Source organism: Anomaloglossus baeobatrachus, chromosome 3 (genome assembly GCF_048569485.1).
Source record: "Anomaloglossus baeobatrachus isolate aAnoBae1 chromosome 3, aAnoBae1.hap1, whole genome shotgun sequence".
Classification (NCBI taxonomy): Eukaryota; Metazoa; Chordata; class Amphibia; order Anura; family Aromobatidae; genus Anomaloglossus; species Anomaloglossus baeobatrachus.
Window position 1 is genome coordinate 98,421,328 of NC_134355.1, and position 13,858 is coordinate 98,435,185.

The window sequence follows — 13,858 nt, forward strand, 5'->3', positions numbered from 1 at the left end:
AAATGAAGTTTGTAAAAAGTCATGAAGAGGACACTGTTAGCATGTGGAAGAACGTGCTCTGGTCAGATGAGACCAATTTAGAACTTTTTGGGCTAAATGCAAAATACTATATGCAACTGAAAACAAATACTGCACTAATCTTGAAAACACCATGCCCACCGTCAAACATGGTGGTGGCAACATCTTGCTGTGAAGTAACTTCAGCAGGGAAATGGAAGCCGGTCAGAGTTGATGGGAAGATGAATACAGGGCAATCCTGGAGAAAAAACTGTTAGAGGCGGCAAAAAAACTTGAAACTGGACCGTAGGTTCACCCTCCAGCAGGACAATGACCCTAAACATATTGCCAGAGCTACAATAGATGGGTTAGCTCCAAGCAAATTGAGGTGTGTGAGTGGCTCAGTCACAGTCCAGACCTAAATCCCATTGAGAATGTGATGAATTAACAATTGCTGCTCACAGACGCCTCTTTGTGCTAGAGCTATTTTGCAAAGAAGAATGGGCAAAAATGTCAGCCTCTAGATGTGCAAAGCTGGTAGAGATGTCCCCGAAAGGCTTGGTGGGACTCGGGGGGGATGAATAATAATGCACTTCACAATTTGCAGATTTATTTTTAAAAAATATTTAAAAAACCATGTATCATTTCCTTTATACTTCACAAATACTTTGTGTTGGTATATCACATAAAATCCCAATAAACTACATTTTAAGTTTCTGGTCATAAAGTGAAAAAATGTGGAAAAGTTCAAGGGGTATGAATACTTTTTCAAGGGACTATATATATAAACAGTAATTATGGTATTATTGATATTATAACACCATTCTCAACAATATTATGTATTATTTCCTTTCTCAGAACCAAGCAGAAAATGAAAGCGCCAGAACATTAGTGGGTCTAACGTGTACGTTTTCTTGTTGCAGGGAGAGAACTTGCAGGCCCTGTCAGAAGCCGTCATCACCTTATCAGAGATGTTGGAGTTAAAGGCTGATCCCTTGGGCTTGCTGGAAGGAACAGTTATTGAATGTCGCACTGACAAAGGGAAAGGGTATATAACGTCCCTTATGACTACCACCATAGCTTTAAACACTAGGTTTCTTGTCTCGGTCTTGCTGCTGGCACGTTCACTGTCTGGTTCCCACCACGCATGACTTAGGAGAACCGATATGGACTTTTGGTTATTGTGGATGCATGGATCGGGAATGTCGCCCACCTGTTTATTGGTGGTCTGCTTCAGTCCTGTTATGTGTGGCTTGATTGTGTTGCCTATCAGACATATTTTATTATCAGAAGGCTTTGGCAGGAGACTTGTCAGATCCACTTCAAAAACATTTGGAAAACTCTATATATTTGTTTTTAGTAAACATCCACTGTGCTGTTCATGTAAAAAGTTTCACTTTCTCCTAAGATTGTTTTGAATAATGCCTTATCGAAAAAATAAAGTTAGTGTCACTTCCTTGACGCTGTTCCTGCAAACTAGGCGTTGTCAATACAAAAGGCTGCAAAAAAAACCACAAGGTTTGTCCCCTATAAGCTATGACCACCACCACTGAGCTCTTATATACAACATTCCAGAATACTGTATATAAGAGCCCAGGCCACACTATATAACTTAAAAAAAACATTTTTATAATGCTCGCCTAGGGGGCAGTCCAGTCTGATAGGTGTCGCTGCTCTCCGGCCGCGCATGCACTCTATAATACTTTGATCTGCTCTAAGTAGGACAGATCAAAGTGCACCTACACAGGACCTCAATGCCGGCCTGTGTGCATGATGTAGGACGTGTCATGCACACGGACCTCAGAAGGAGGACGGTGATCGCTGCAGGGAGGAGGCACTGAACTGAGAGCAGTGAAACCCATCGGACTGGACCTCCCCCTAGGTGAGTATTGTAAAAGTGATTTTTACATTCTAGAAAGCTGCTTGGGCTCTTGTATACAGTATTCTGGAATGATGTATATAAGAGCTCAGTGGTGGTGGCCACAGCTTATAGTCGCCAAATCTGGTGACAGGTTCCTTTTTAAGGGGGAAAAAAACACAGTCTTATGAAATAAGAAACTCCCCAAAAAAGCAGCATTTCCTGAAGCGATTTCTGCTTGAGAAACTGGTTGTATCTTTCCACCTCCAAAACCTTTCATGTAAAGCAAGCATAACTGTATCTATTGGTCTTCAAAATAGATCTCTCCTGAAAGGAAAGAAAACCACCTTGCCATCTTCACTTAGTGGGGGGATATTTATGAAAGTCCATATCTGACCCTGTACTGAGCTTTGCTTCGTGGTACAACACTTGCTAAAGGGTCAGATATTGATTTACAGGGTACCTGCCCACACTAGGTGGACTTGGCAAGGTAGATTTTTTTTTTCCCTTCCTTGAGAAGAGAGATGATTTGCATGTATTTTCCATGGTTAATTACCAATAAGACCCATACTTTGCCAAGTCTGTGCCAATACTGTGCATCATTCAGTATCATTCTATTTTCAGTCCAGTGACCACAGCCATTGTTCAGAGAGGAACCCTAAAAAAAGGAGCCGTATTGGTGGCTGGAAAAGCCTGGGCTAAAGTACGGCTAATGCTGGATGAAAATAACGTGACGCTGAGTGAAGTGTTACCGAGCATGCCCGTGGAAATAGTCGGCTGGAAAGAGCTACCATCTGCTGGAGATGAGATCTTAGAAGTGGAATCTGAGGTAACAGGAGTTCATAAAGTTTGTAGCCATCCATTAGTATTTTTCTCTGAGAATCTTAGATATTAGCCAGAAGCCTTAATGGGGTTGTTTGAAGACCTATCTGTGGGATCGGCGTGAGGTCCATCACCTCACACTCCCACCCTTCAGCCGAAATTACCAGTCGGATATGTGCGATGTACAGGGTCACACATTGCCGAACCTCCATATTTTTAGTGCCTACTGCAGACAACTGCCGTTAAACCAAAGGGGTGGAGGGACGTGAACCTTGTCACCAGGTACTTTATCATCCCCTTCATTTACAGGTAAACTATTTGACACTAGACCCATTTTCTTCACTGGTGACTTTATTGTAGCCAATTTGCTAAAGGCAACTGGACCCCTAAACTGGAGACTATTTAATACTTAACTTTTATTTAAATAATATAAAATGGGTTATACCCTAAATATGATTAAAAACACTAGAGCAGTGATCGGTATCCAAAAAGTCATGAGCAGCTATGCTGCAAAGGTAAGATCAATAGCCTGATGTATCTCAGAGCTTGTGATTAGCAGTCAGGTAGCATGCTGCATATTTCTTTATCGTTCCTTTGGGAGACCCAGACCTTGGGTGTTTAGCTTCTGCCTCTGGAGGACACACAAAGTACTACACCTAAAAGTGTAGCTCCTCCCTCTGAGCTTATACACCCCCTGGTGAGCCAGTCCCAGCCAGTTTATCACTTTGTGTTCAGGAGGCATACATCCACACATGCATTCTCATATGATTTTTTCCTTTTTGGAATGAGATTGAAGAAGTGCGGGTCCACGTCTGGACCCACGGCATGTCCCTTCTCAGCCCACTGTGTCAGTGGTGTTGTAAGGTTGATTTCCAAGGCTGGAGCCTTACATGCCGTGCTCCTTCACCATCCCTCCTGGGCTCTGGCTTGAAGTGGGAGCCAGCACGGTCTCCATGCCTGGCAGGAGACCGGTCTCCATCCGCAGCCCTTCAGGACCCTGCTGGACCGGAGCACTCATCCCCAGGGACCTGGCCCTGCGTCTCAGCAGCTAAGTACCTGAGACGTTTATATATTGGGGGTCCCTGTGCTTTATTGTTTGGGGAGAGTGTGCTTACTGTATTTATTGGCATTTCCGGCTGCTTCTCTAGCTGTCGCCCGAGAACCGCGCCGATGGTGCCTGCGCGTCGGCCTCGCCGCTCAAATTTAGGCCCCGGCTTTGCCGGAGGCCTAGTTTCTGTTCACTGCCCTCGCATGTCACTCATGCAGAGGGACAGGCTCGGCTCCTCCCGGCGGCCGTCCTGCACAGGGGAGGGACACTCCCCACTGCTGTGTGTGTCTCCTCCCCTGTAGGTCTCTATGGCCCTCCAGATCCCGCTCTCCTCCAGGAACGCCCCAAGTCCCGCCCCCTCTCTTCGCTCCGGCGGCCATTTTCTCAGACAGGATTCACTCTGCGCTGGCCTGCACTCTGCATCCCTGCTGAGGTGCTGTGCATTGGGGGTCCGGGCTTCGGGATCTGGAGGGCACACAACACCGCTTCCAGTGGTCTGGTAAGCCACAACCGGTCTCTGGTTGTGGACCTCTGTATATACTCTCTGGGGTTCATTCTTTTGCAGAGCCCCCACTCCAGCAGCATGTCTCACACGAGGAGCAAGGCTCCAAAGCTTTATACTGTATGCGCTGCATGTAAGCTCCTGCTGCCTGAACCGAGCACCTACCCACATTGTGATGTCTGCTCTAACTTGGCTGTGCCAGAGCCTGGAGTCTCACCCCCAGTGGTCTCTCCGGCTGCCTCTGCACCTGTGGCTGAACCCCCGGCTTGGGTAGAATCCTTTTCTAGGTCTATCTCCCAGTCTTTTGCTGAGTCCATGGGACTTCTGTCCAGGACTTTGATGAATATGCATCAGCCCCCTTCACAGGGTGCCTCTACTGCTAAGGGTCCCTTAGGATCTCTATCTTCTGACCTCCGTCCACCGGAGCTCACAGAGGATTCATCATCAGGGCCCAGACCCCGTCCTCCTAAGAGGAGACGCAGGGTTTCCTCTCCCTCCTCATCCTGCGGCTCTGATTCAAGAGCTGACTCGCAGGATGAGGAGGATGCCTTTACAGGGGGCTCGGAGGCTAACTCCATGTACCCCATTGATCTTTCCGAGGGTGACTCAGATCTTAGTGACTTGATTGCTTCCATTAATTCTGTACTGGATCTCAATCCGCCAGTATCAGAGGAGCAACCCTCTCTGGCAGAAAAGCACCAGTCTACCTCGCCTAAGAGAGTAAAGAGTGTGTTCTTTAACCACTCCAGTTTTCAGGCCGCTGTGACCAAACCCAGGGCCTGTCCTGACAAACGCTTCCCAAAGCGTGGTTCTGATGACCGTTTCCCCTTTCCACCTGAGGTGGTCAAGGAGTGGGCTCATTCCCCAAAGGTAGACCCTCCGGTGTCTAGGCTCTCACCGTTGTGTCGGTGGCTGATGGCACCTCCCTTAAGGATTCCACTGACCGTCAGATTGACCTTCTGGCCAAATCCGTGTATGAAGCGGCGGGGGCCGTGTTTTCCCCAACTTTTGCAGCAGTGTGGGCTCTCAAAGCCATCTCTGCTTCTCTAGAGGAGATGCATTCCCTCACCAGGGAATCTATGCCCGAGATGGTTGCCTTAACTTCTCAAGCTTCAGCTTTTTCATCTTATACCATGTCTGCCATGCTGGAGGCTTCTCACCGCACTGCGGTGGCTTCGGCTAATTCCCTCGTTATCCGCAGGATCTTGTGGCTTCGAGAGTGGAAGGCAGATGCTTCTTCTAAGAAGTACCTTGCTGGGCTCCCTTTTGCTGGGTCCCGGCTGTTCGGTGAACAGCTGGATGAAATTATTAAAGAAGCTACTGGCGGGAAGAGTACTTCCATGCCACAAACCAAAACCAGGAAACCTGCCCAGGGTAGGAATCAGTCGAGGTTTCGCTCCTTTCGTTCCTCCAACTGGTCGTCCTCTAAGCCCTCCGCCTTGTCCGCTAACTGAGCCAAGGACCAGAAATCCAACTGGCGCCCAAAAGCGCGTCCACAGAAGACCGCAGGAGGTGCTGCCACTAAGGCAGCCTCCTCGTGACTCTCTGCCCGCTCCGGCAACGTCCTTAGTCGGTGGCAGGCTCTCCCACTTTGGCGACGCTTGGTTTCAACACGTCTCCGATCAGTGGGTGAGAGATATCATCTCCCACGGCTACAGGATAGAATTCTCTTCCAGCCCGCCAAACAGATTTTTTCTCTCAACTCCCCCTTGCTCCAAGGCCGCCGCCTTCTCACAGGCCGTGGCAGCCTTGCAGGCCAACGGAGTAATTGTACCAGTTCCCGCCCGGGAACGGTTCAGAGGTTTCTACTCAAATCTCTTCCTAGTTCCCAGAAAGGACAGTACCTTCCGGCCCATCCTGGATCTCAAGCTTCTCAACAAGCATGTTCAGGTGCGGCACTTTCGCATGGAGTCTCTGCGATCAGTCATTGCCTCAATGACCCAAGGGGATTTCCTGGCGTCCATCGACATCAGAGATGCCTATCTGCATATGCCAATTGCAGTTTCACACCAGCGTTGGCTACGTTTTGCAATAGGAGAAGATCATTTCCAATTCGTGGCTCTCCCCTTCGGCTTTGCCACGGCCCCTCGGGTATTCACCAAGGTCATGGCAGCAGTGATTGCGGTTCTGCACCTCCAGGGGTTGGCAGTGATTCCTTACCTGGACGACCTTCTAGTCAAGGCTTCATCCAGCGCAGACTGTCAGAGGAGTGTCTCGCTCACTCTCGCCACGCTAGCCCAATTCGGGTGGCTTGTCAATCTTCCCAAATCCACTCTGACTCCGACCCAGAGTCTCACGTACCTAGGGATGCAGTTCGAGACTTTGCCGGCACTTGTGAAGTTGCCCTTAGTCAAACAGCAGTCACTCCAGCTAGCGGTGCGCTCTTTGCTGAGGCCCCGCCGTTATACCCTCAGGCGTCTGATGCAGGTGCTGGGTCAAATGGTGGCGTCCATGGAGGCTGTTCCCTTTGCCCAGTTCCATCTGCGCCCCCTGCAGCTGGACATTCTCCGCTGTTGGGACAAGCGGTCTTCCTCCTTACACAGGTTAGTGGCTCTGTCGCCACGGACCAGGAGCTCTCTTCAGTGGTGGCTTCGGCCCCTCTCCCTGTCCCAAGGGCGCTCCTTCCTGGCCCCGTCCTGGGTGATTCTCACCACGGATGCCAGTCTATCCGGCTGGGGAGCGGTATGTCTCCACCACAGAGCGCAGGGCACTTGGACTCCGTCCGAGTCAGCCCTTTCAATCAATGTGCTGGAGACCAGAGCCGTGCTTCTAGCTCTCCTAGCTTTTCACCACCTGTTGGCGGGCAGGCACATTCGAGTCCAGTCAGACAACGCGACAGCGGTTGCCTACATCAATCACCAAGGCGGGACACGCAGCCGCCTGGCAATGATGGAGGTACAACGCATCCTTCAATGGGCGGAGGACTCAAGTTCCACCATATCCGCAGTCCACATCCCAGGCGTGGAAAACTGGGAGGCAGATTATCTCAGCCGTGAAAGCGTGGACGGTGGCGAGTGGTCCCTGCACCCGGCAGTGTTTCAGTCAATCTGCCGCAAATAGGGCACTCCGGACGTGGACCTAATGGCATCCCGTCACAACAACAAAGTTCCTGTTTACGTGGCTCGCTCCCACGATCCTCAGGCCTTCGCCGCAGACGCTCTGGTTCAAGACTGGTCCCAGTTTCGTCTGTCCTACGTGTTTCCCCCTCTAGCTCTCTTGCCCAGAGTCCTGCGCAAGATCACAATGGAGGGCCGTCGAGTCATCCTCATTGCACCGGACTGGCCCAGGCGAGCTTGGTATCCGGACCTGCTCCATCTGTCCGTAGAGATGCCGTGGCATCTCCCGGACCGTCCAGACCTACTCTCGCAAGGTCCGTTTTTCCGCCCGAATTCTGCGGCTCTCAAATTGACGGCGTGGCTCTTGAGTCCTGGATTTTGACGGCTTCTGGTATTCCTCCTGAAGTCATCTCCACTATGACTCGGGCCCGTAAGTCTTCCTCCGCTAAGATCTATCACAGGACTTGGAAAATTTTCCTGTCCTGGTATCGCTCTACCGGCCATTCTCCTTGGCCATTCTCCTTGCCGACCCTTCTGTCTTTTCTACAGTCCGGTCTGCAGCTAGGACTGTCCCTCAACTCTCTCAAGGGACAAGTCTCAGCTCTGTCAGTTCTGTTCCAGCGGCGTCTCGCTCGGCTGGCTCAGGTCCGCACCTTCATGCAAGGCGCGTCTCACATCATTCCGCCTTATCGGCGGCCCTTGGATCCCTGGGACCTTAACTTGGTCCTCACGGTATTGCAGAAACCCCCTTTTGAGCCTCTTAGGGAGGTTTATTTGTATCGTCTTTCTCAGAAGGTGGCCTTTCTGGTTGCCATAACTTCCCTCAGGAGAGTCTCTGATTTGGCTGCGCTCTCTTCGGAGTCACCTTTTTTAGTTTTTCATCAAGACAAGGTGGTTCTCCGTCCGACTCCGGACTTTCTTCCTAAGGTGGTCTCTCCTTTCCACCTTATCAGGACATTACCCTACCTTCCTTCTGTCCGGCTCCTGTTCATCGCTTTGAAAAAGCGCTGCATACTCCAGATCTGGTGCGTGCTCTCCGGATCTATGTGTCTCCCTGCTTCTAAGCCGACCTTAGCCCGTTGGATTAGATCGACCATTTCGGACACCTACCAGAGTACTCAGGTGCCTCCCCCGCCGGGGATCAAGGCACACTCGACCAGAGCTGTCGGTGCCTCTTGGGCTTTTAGGCACCAGGCTACGGCTCAACGTCTGTCAGGCTGCCACTTGGACTAGCCTGCATACCTTCTCGAAGCACTACCAAGTGCATGCTCATGCTTCGGCAGATGCGAGCTTGGGCAGACGCATCCTTCAGGCGGCGGTCGCCCATTTGTGAAGTTAGGTTCTGCCTACTTCTTAGTTTTTCTGTTTATTCCCACCCAGGGACTGCTTTGGAACGTCCAAAGGTCTGGGTCTCCCAAAGGAACGATAAAGAAAAAGAGAATTTTGTTTACTTACCGTAAATTCTTTTTCTTATAGTTCCGTCTTGGGAGACCCAGCACCCTCCCTGTTGCCTGTTGGCAATTTCTTGTTCCGCGTGTTATCACCGGCTGTTGTCGTGGACAGAGTCTCCGGTTGTTCCGGCTCTTGGTCTGTTCTACTTGTGGGTGGCTATTCTCCTTCAGCTTTTGCACTAAACTGGCTGGGACTGGCTCACCAGGGGGTGTATAAGCTCAGAGGGAGGAGCTACACTTTTAAGTGTAGTACTTTGTGTGTCCTCCGGAGGCAGAAGCTAAACACCCAAGGTCTGGGTCTCTCAATACGGAACTATAAGAAAAAGAATTTACGGTAAGTAAACAAAATTCTCTTTTTATCATCTCCCAATAAGGGGAAGATAACCCTGCATTAGCCTGTTAAAAACCAGTGGCCTCCCCAACATGTTTCACCACACTGGTGTCATCAGGGGTTGAGGCTTAACCCCCTGGTGACGCCAGTGTGGCGAAACATGTTTAGTGTATTCTCTATTAATATAATTTTTTAAGGTATTAAATAATCCTCAGTTTAGGGGTCTAGTTGCTTTTGGCAAATTGTATAAAATATTGATTACCCCTATGCTGACTATAGAACAATCAACAATATGTGTAGTCTTTATTGTAGCCAGCACTGATTATGATCCACATAGCTATCTCATACGATTATAGTCATAAGCTCAGACATCTTTATCTATCGTAAGGTGACTTATGGACCATTTTCTGGGCATAGTGCAATAGCTATAATACGTATATGTTATATATTCCTTACATCCAGCACTTTGCAGCTTGATTCCTTCATCCTCATGTCCATAGCAGCCAGGCTTTGTAAGTCACGTGTATATGATTCACACTGTTATTTTTAATTTGTCTTCCCAAGCCTAGGCCCTATTATTTCACAGTAGGTGGCTTTAGGGTCATTTTCAGGGCTTAGTGCAATATCGTCAATATATGTGGGTAATATATTCTTTTCATCCTGCACTTTGCGGTTTGGCTCTCTTATCTCTTTGACTTTTAATGAATTACAAGGACACTCCCAATATATTGTTTTTACAATTGCTTTAAAGGGAATCTGTCACCAGGTTTAGCTCTCCCACCCGAGAGCAGCATAATGTAGAGAGAGAGACCCTGATACCAGCGATGTGTCCCTTACTGAGCTGTTTGCTGCCATTTTAATAAAATCAATGTTTTCTCTGCTGCAGATCTAGCTGTTATACAAAACTCATAAATATGCTGGACTACCTGGCAGCCCGCCAAGTAGTCCTGTAATGATAATCTACTGCTGATTAAACAGTCATTTTTATCAAAACTACACTAAGCAGCCCAGTAAGTGAGACACTGCTGGAATCAGGGTCTCTGCCCCTACGTTATGTCGCTCTCAAACCTTGTGACAGATTCCCTTTAATTACCACCTATACATTTAGTGCCTTATATTTTTTTGTGGTGCTATCCTGGTCTCAAGGCCCTTTTGCTTGGCACCATTGCTGCATTTTTAAATCTTTGTATGTATTCCTAATAAAAATTGTTTTATCATGACACTTGATAGCTTTGTATTTTCTGGATCCACTATATCCAGTTAATATGGAATGATGTGATAGTTGAACCTTTGCTTAGTAGGAAACTTTTTCCTTATATGTTAGACTTTAATTATATTCTGCTGTTAAACTCCCGTTCAAGTGAAGGGGGCGCAGATATCAGTGAATCTCTCTCTTACCCTCCCCAATCTCATATTGTTACCTACATAACCCCTTTAATGACATAATGACGTCTACAAGATTTCTAAGGGAGCCCGGCAGCAAGTGATAAACTCCTGTGCCACCCCCAGAGGAGAGTCGAAGCATTACACTATACCCATAGAAATCAATCAATTAGCCATAAACATGCTTATGTGCCCGATCCTGCAGAGCACTGGATGTTTTTTGTAGCCTGTTTGTACTGTGGTTAATCACTGAGGACCCTTAATTCTTCAATCAGAAAACTTACTCCAGGCAGTGACTAGAGTGAGACATGCCCCAAAAATGTGATATTTGGTAAAAAAAAAAAAAAAAAATTGCATTTCATTAATCTGTCTAAAACCTCTGGATAAGCAAAGTTGTCAGAGAAAAGTTAAAAAAAAAAAAAATAATTAAAACCGAAATGCCACATAAAAAGTGGCGCAAAACATATAAAGAATAAGGCGCAAATACTAAAGCCAGAAAAGGGAGAAGCACAATGATGAGTTGTATAAGAGTGGCCGCTTTCACATCTTCTTTGTAAGACTTTATATGGGAAACTTGTGTTTTGTGAATTACCAGCAACGAGCCAAAGAAGTCATTCAGTGGAGAACGTACATAGAGGAACAGGAGAAAATCAAGAAGGATATGGAAGTGATTGAGGTCAGACAGAAGGAGCACAGAGAGGCGCACCGGAAGCAGCTGGACACGTTTATTGGCATGACCTGGAAACAGAAAAGTGCCATGCAGTATCGGGCTAAGAAATCGCTCATGGCCAAGAGACCTTCAGAAAGGACAACACGTGATGGTCCAGTAGTCCCCATCATAATAAAAGGTTGGTACGCTGACGCTCACCCGCCATGTGCTAAGTATATTCATAGACTGAATATTCACAGAGCATTAGGCGACAGTCACACCATGGTTTAGGCATTTGTTTAGCAAAGTGCAGTCAATTGCACTACTCTGAACTGGAGAATCTGTTTTTTACAATAATTTCTTTAGTGATGGACGGCATCCTTACGAGGCATCTGTATAACATATACATTTAGTGCAACCCTAAATGAGGGTATTAACAGCAATAACATTCATCCAATAGAGTAGATTGCCTCTCAGCATTATGTAATTTAGGCCTTATTCCCATGTGGCGTTTGTTTGCGGTTTTTAATGCGTTTTATTCTTGCTTATTTTAATCAATAAAAGCATCCCAGCAAAGTCTATGAGAATCGTGACTTGCTGTGCCCACGTGGCTTATGTCCATTGTTTCTGCTTTTTTTTTTTCCTGCGTTTCTATAATCCCCTGCATTGCTTTATCACTAAAGTGGATTATAGCGCAGCATTTCACCTCACACACTATGCATACAGCATGGTGTGTGAGGCTCTCCATAGCTCAGTAACCAGGGGTCATCATGGGAACTACCCAGGGTTACTATGACAGCAATCGGGTCCCTGTGATCACATTCCAGGGACCCGATCACCTGGGAGAGGTAAGAGATCCCTCTCCCTGCCTTCTGAATGCTGCAGTCGCACTGATCTTCGCATTCAGGGGGGTTAAGCTTCCGAAGCAGGCACCACTCCGGGCAGAGAGAGCCAGGTCCCAGCTGTAACGTCAGCCAGAGTCCCGGCAGCGATCGCAGGGGTACAGCGCCTGAACCTCTGTGTTCACCATGATTAAAAAATGCACGGAAAAAGAAGCATGGGAAAAGCATGCGAACAAACATGCAAACACAATGAAAAATGCGCATTTTTTTCCGGTGCTTTTTTCCTGCCAAAACATGCGTTATGTGCAGATTTTCTGCTCCGAAAAACGCAACATGGGCAGATAGTCATAATCTTCCAAATACTTAGTTATCTTTATAAATCTGATTGGGGGCCATAATCTGCACCTTTTCTTATCCGTTATACGTGCAGCCTTTTTATTAAGTGTGATCTCCTCCCAGGCAGCGACGCTGAGCGATCTCTGGATTATAAATCCTTTGTGTGTTTTGCTTGAATGTGCCGCATTTTAAGAATATACAGTTTACGTTTGCACGGTCATAAGAACTGGACAGTAATAATATATAAGATTTCAAACTAGAGTTTGGAGACGCTGTTATCAACCTCCAGTCTATTACGGGCTGTTGATAGGATCATTAAAGGGAATCTGTTAGTTGGCTTTTACTATGTACTCTTTCAGCAGCATGAGACAGAGACCCTGATTCCAACAATATATTACTTAGCTTGCAGCAGTTCTGTTGGATCTCGTTTTTTTTTTTTTGCTGCAGAGCTCAGCTGTTGAGCTGTGTATAACCTGCCCACATCACAGCTTTCTGTGTACATAGTATAGTGACAGTAATTTGCTAATCAGTGGGGACCTGGCTGGACTAAGAGGCAGGAGGCCAGTTGTTTTATAGTGATAATTTTCTGCTGATAAAACACTGATCGTGATGAAATCAAATCACAGACGAGTAAGGGACACGTTGCTGGATTCGGGATATCTGCTGTCCATTATGGTGAGACTTTATAGCAAAAATCTACTGACAAATTTCCTTTAAAGGAACTCTGTCAGCACAGAATGACTGTTCAATCGAAGTACAAGCACTCTGTTCTCCCTTGGCATGACCAAACATTTAAATGCATCTTCCCATCTGCTCGTTTTTATTCTGTCTCCACCCTCCCCTCTTCTTTGATTGACCACTCTGGCTTCATAGAGCCTGACAAGGTCATGGATTGATGGAAAACAATCAGGTGGGAAGCTGTACTTAAATGTTTGGCCATGCCAAGGGTGCACTGAACGCCTGTACTTGGTTTGAACAGCCATTATGTGCTGACAAGCCCCTTAAAGGAATCTGTCACCAGGTTTTTGCCACCTAATCTGTGAGCAGCATAACATAGGGGCAGAGATCCTGATTCCAGCGGTGTGTCACTTACTGGTTTGCTTAGTGTAGTTTTGATAAAATCACTGTTTAATCAGCAGGAGATCATCATTAGAGGACTACTTGGAGTTCTGCCAGGTAGTGCAGCATATTCATGAGCTCTGTATTATTGCTAGATCTGTAGCAGAGAAAACATTGATTTGATCAAAATGAAAGCAAACAGCTCAGTAAGTGACACATCGCTGGAATCAGGGTCTCTGTCTCTACATTATGTTGCTCTCAGATGGGGGAGCAAAAACCTGGTGACCGATTCCCTTTAAGCAGCTGGGAAGTCAGTCATCATCTACCTCAGCATTACCTTTCTTCAACCTTTTCTCCATTCAGGTGATGTCGATGGATCGGTTGAAGCCATTCTCGGTGTATTGGACACATACGATGCAGATCATGAATGTGAACTGGATTTGGTCCATTTTGGGGTTGGGGACATCAGTGAGGGGGACGTTGCTCTTGCAGAGACCTTTAACGGTAGGAAAGCTTAGTTTAGC

The 13,858-nt window shown here is 47.3% G+C and overlaps 1 protein-coding gene across 2 annotated transcripts in view; it reads left to right on the forward strand.

Annotated features, from left to right (window-relative positions):
* Window positions 1-13,858, forward strand: part of MTIF2 (mitochondrial translational initiation factor 2) — a 104,214-nt gene that overhangs the window by 73,819 nt on the left and 16,537 nt on the right. For both annotated transcript variants that reach the window (XM_075338087.1, XM_075338088.1), the window contains exons 8-11: window positions 921-1,045; window positions 2,480-2,684; window positions 11,044-11,296; window positions 13,698-13,838. In XM_075338087.1, the coding sequence (XP_075194202.1) occupies window positions 921-1,045; window positions 2,480-2,684; window positions 11,044-11,296; window positions 13,698-13,838 (724 nt within the window). The remainder of the gene's footprint in view (window positions 1-920; window positions 1,046-2,479; window positions 2,685-11,043; window positions 11,297-13,697; window positions 13,839-13,858) is intronic.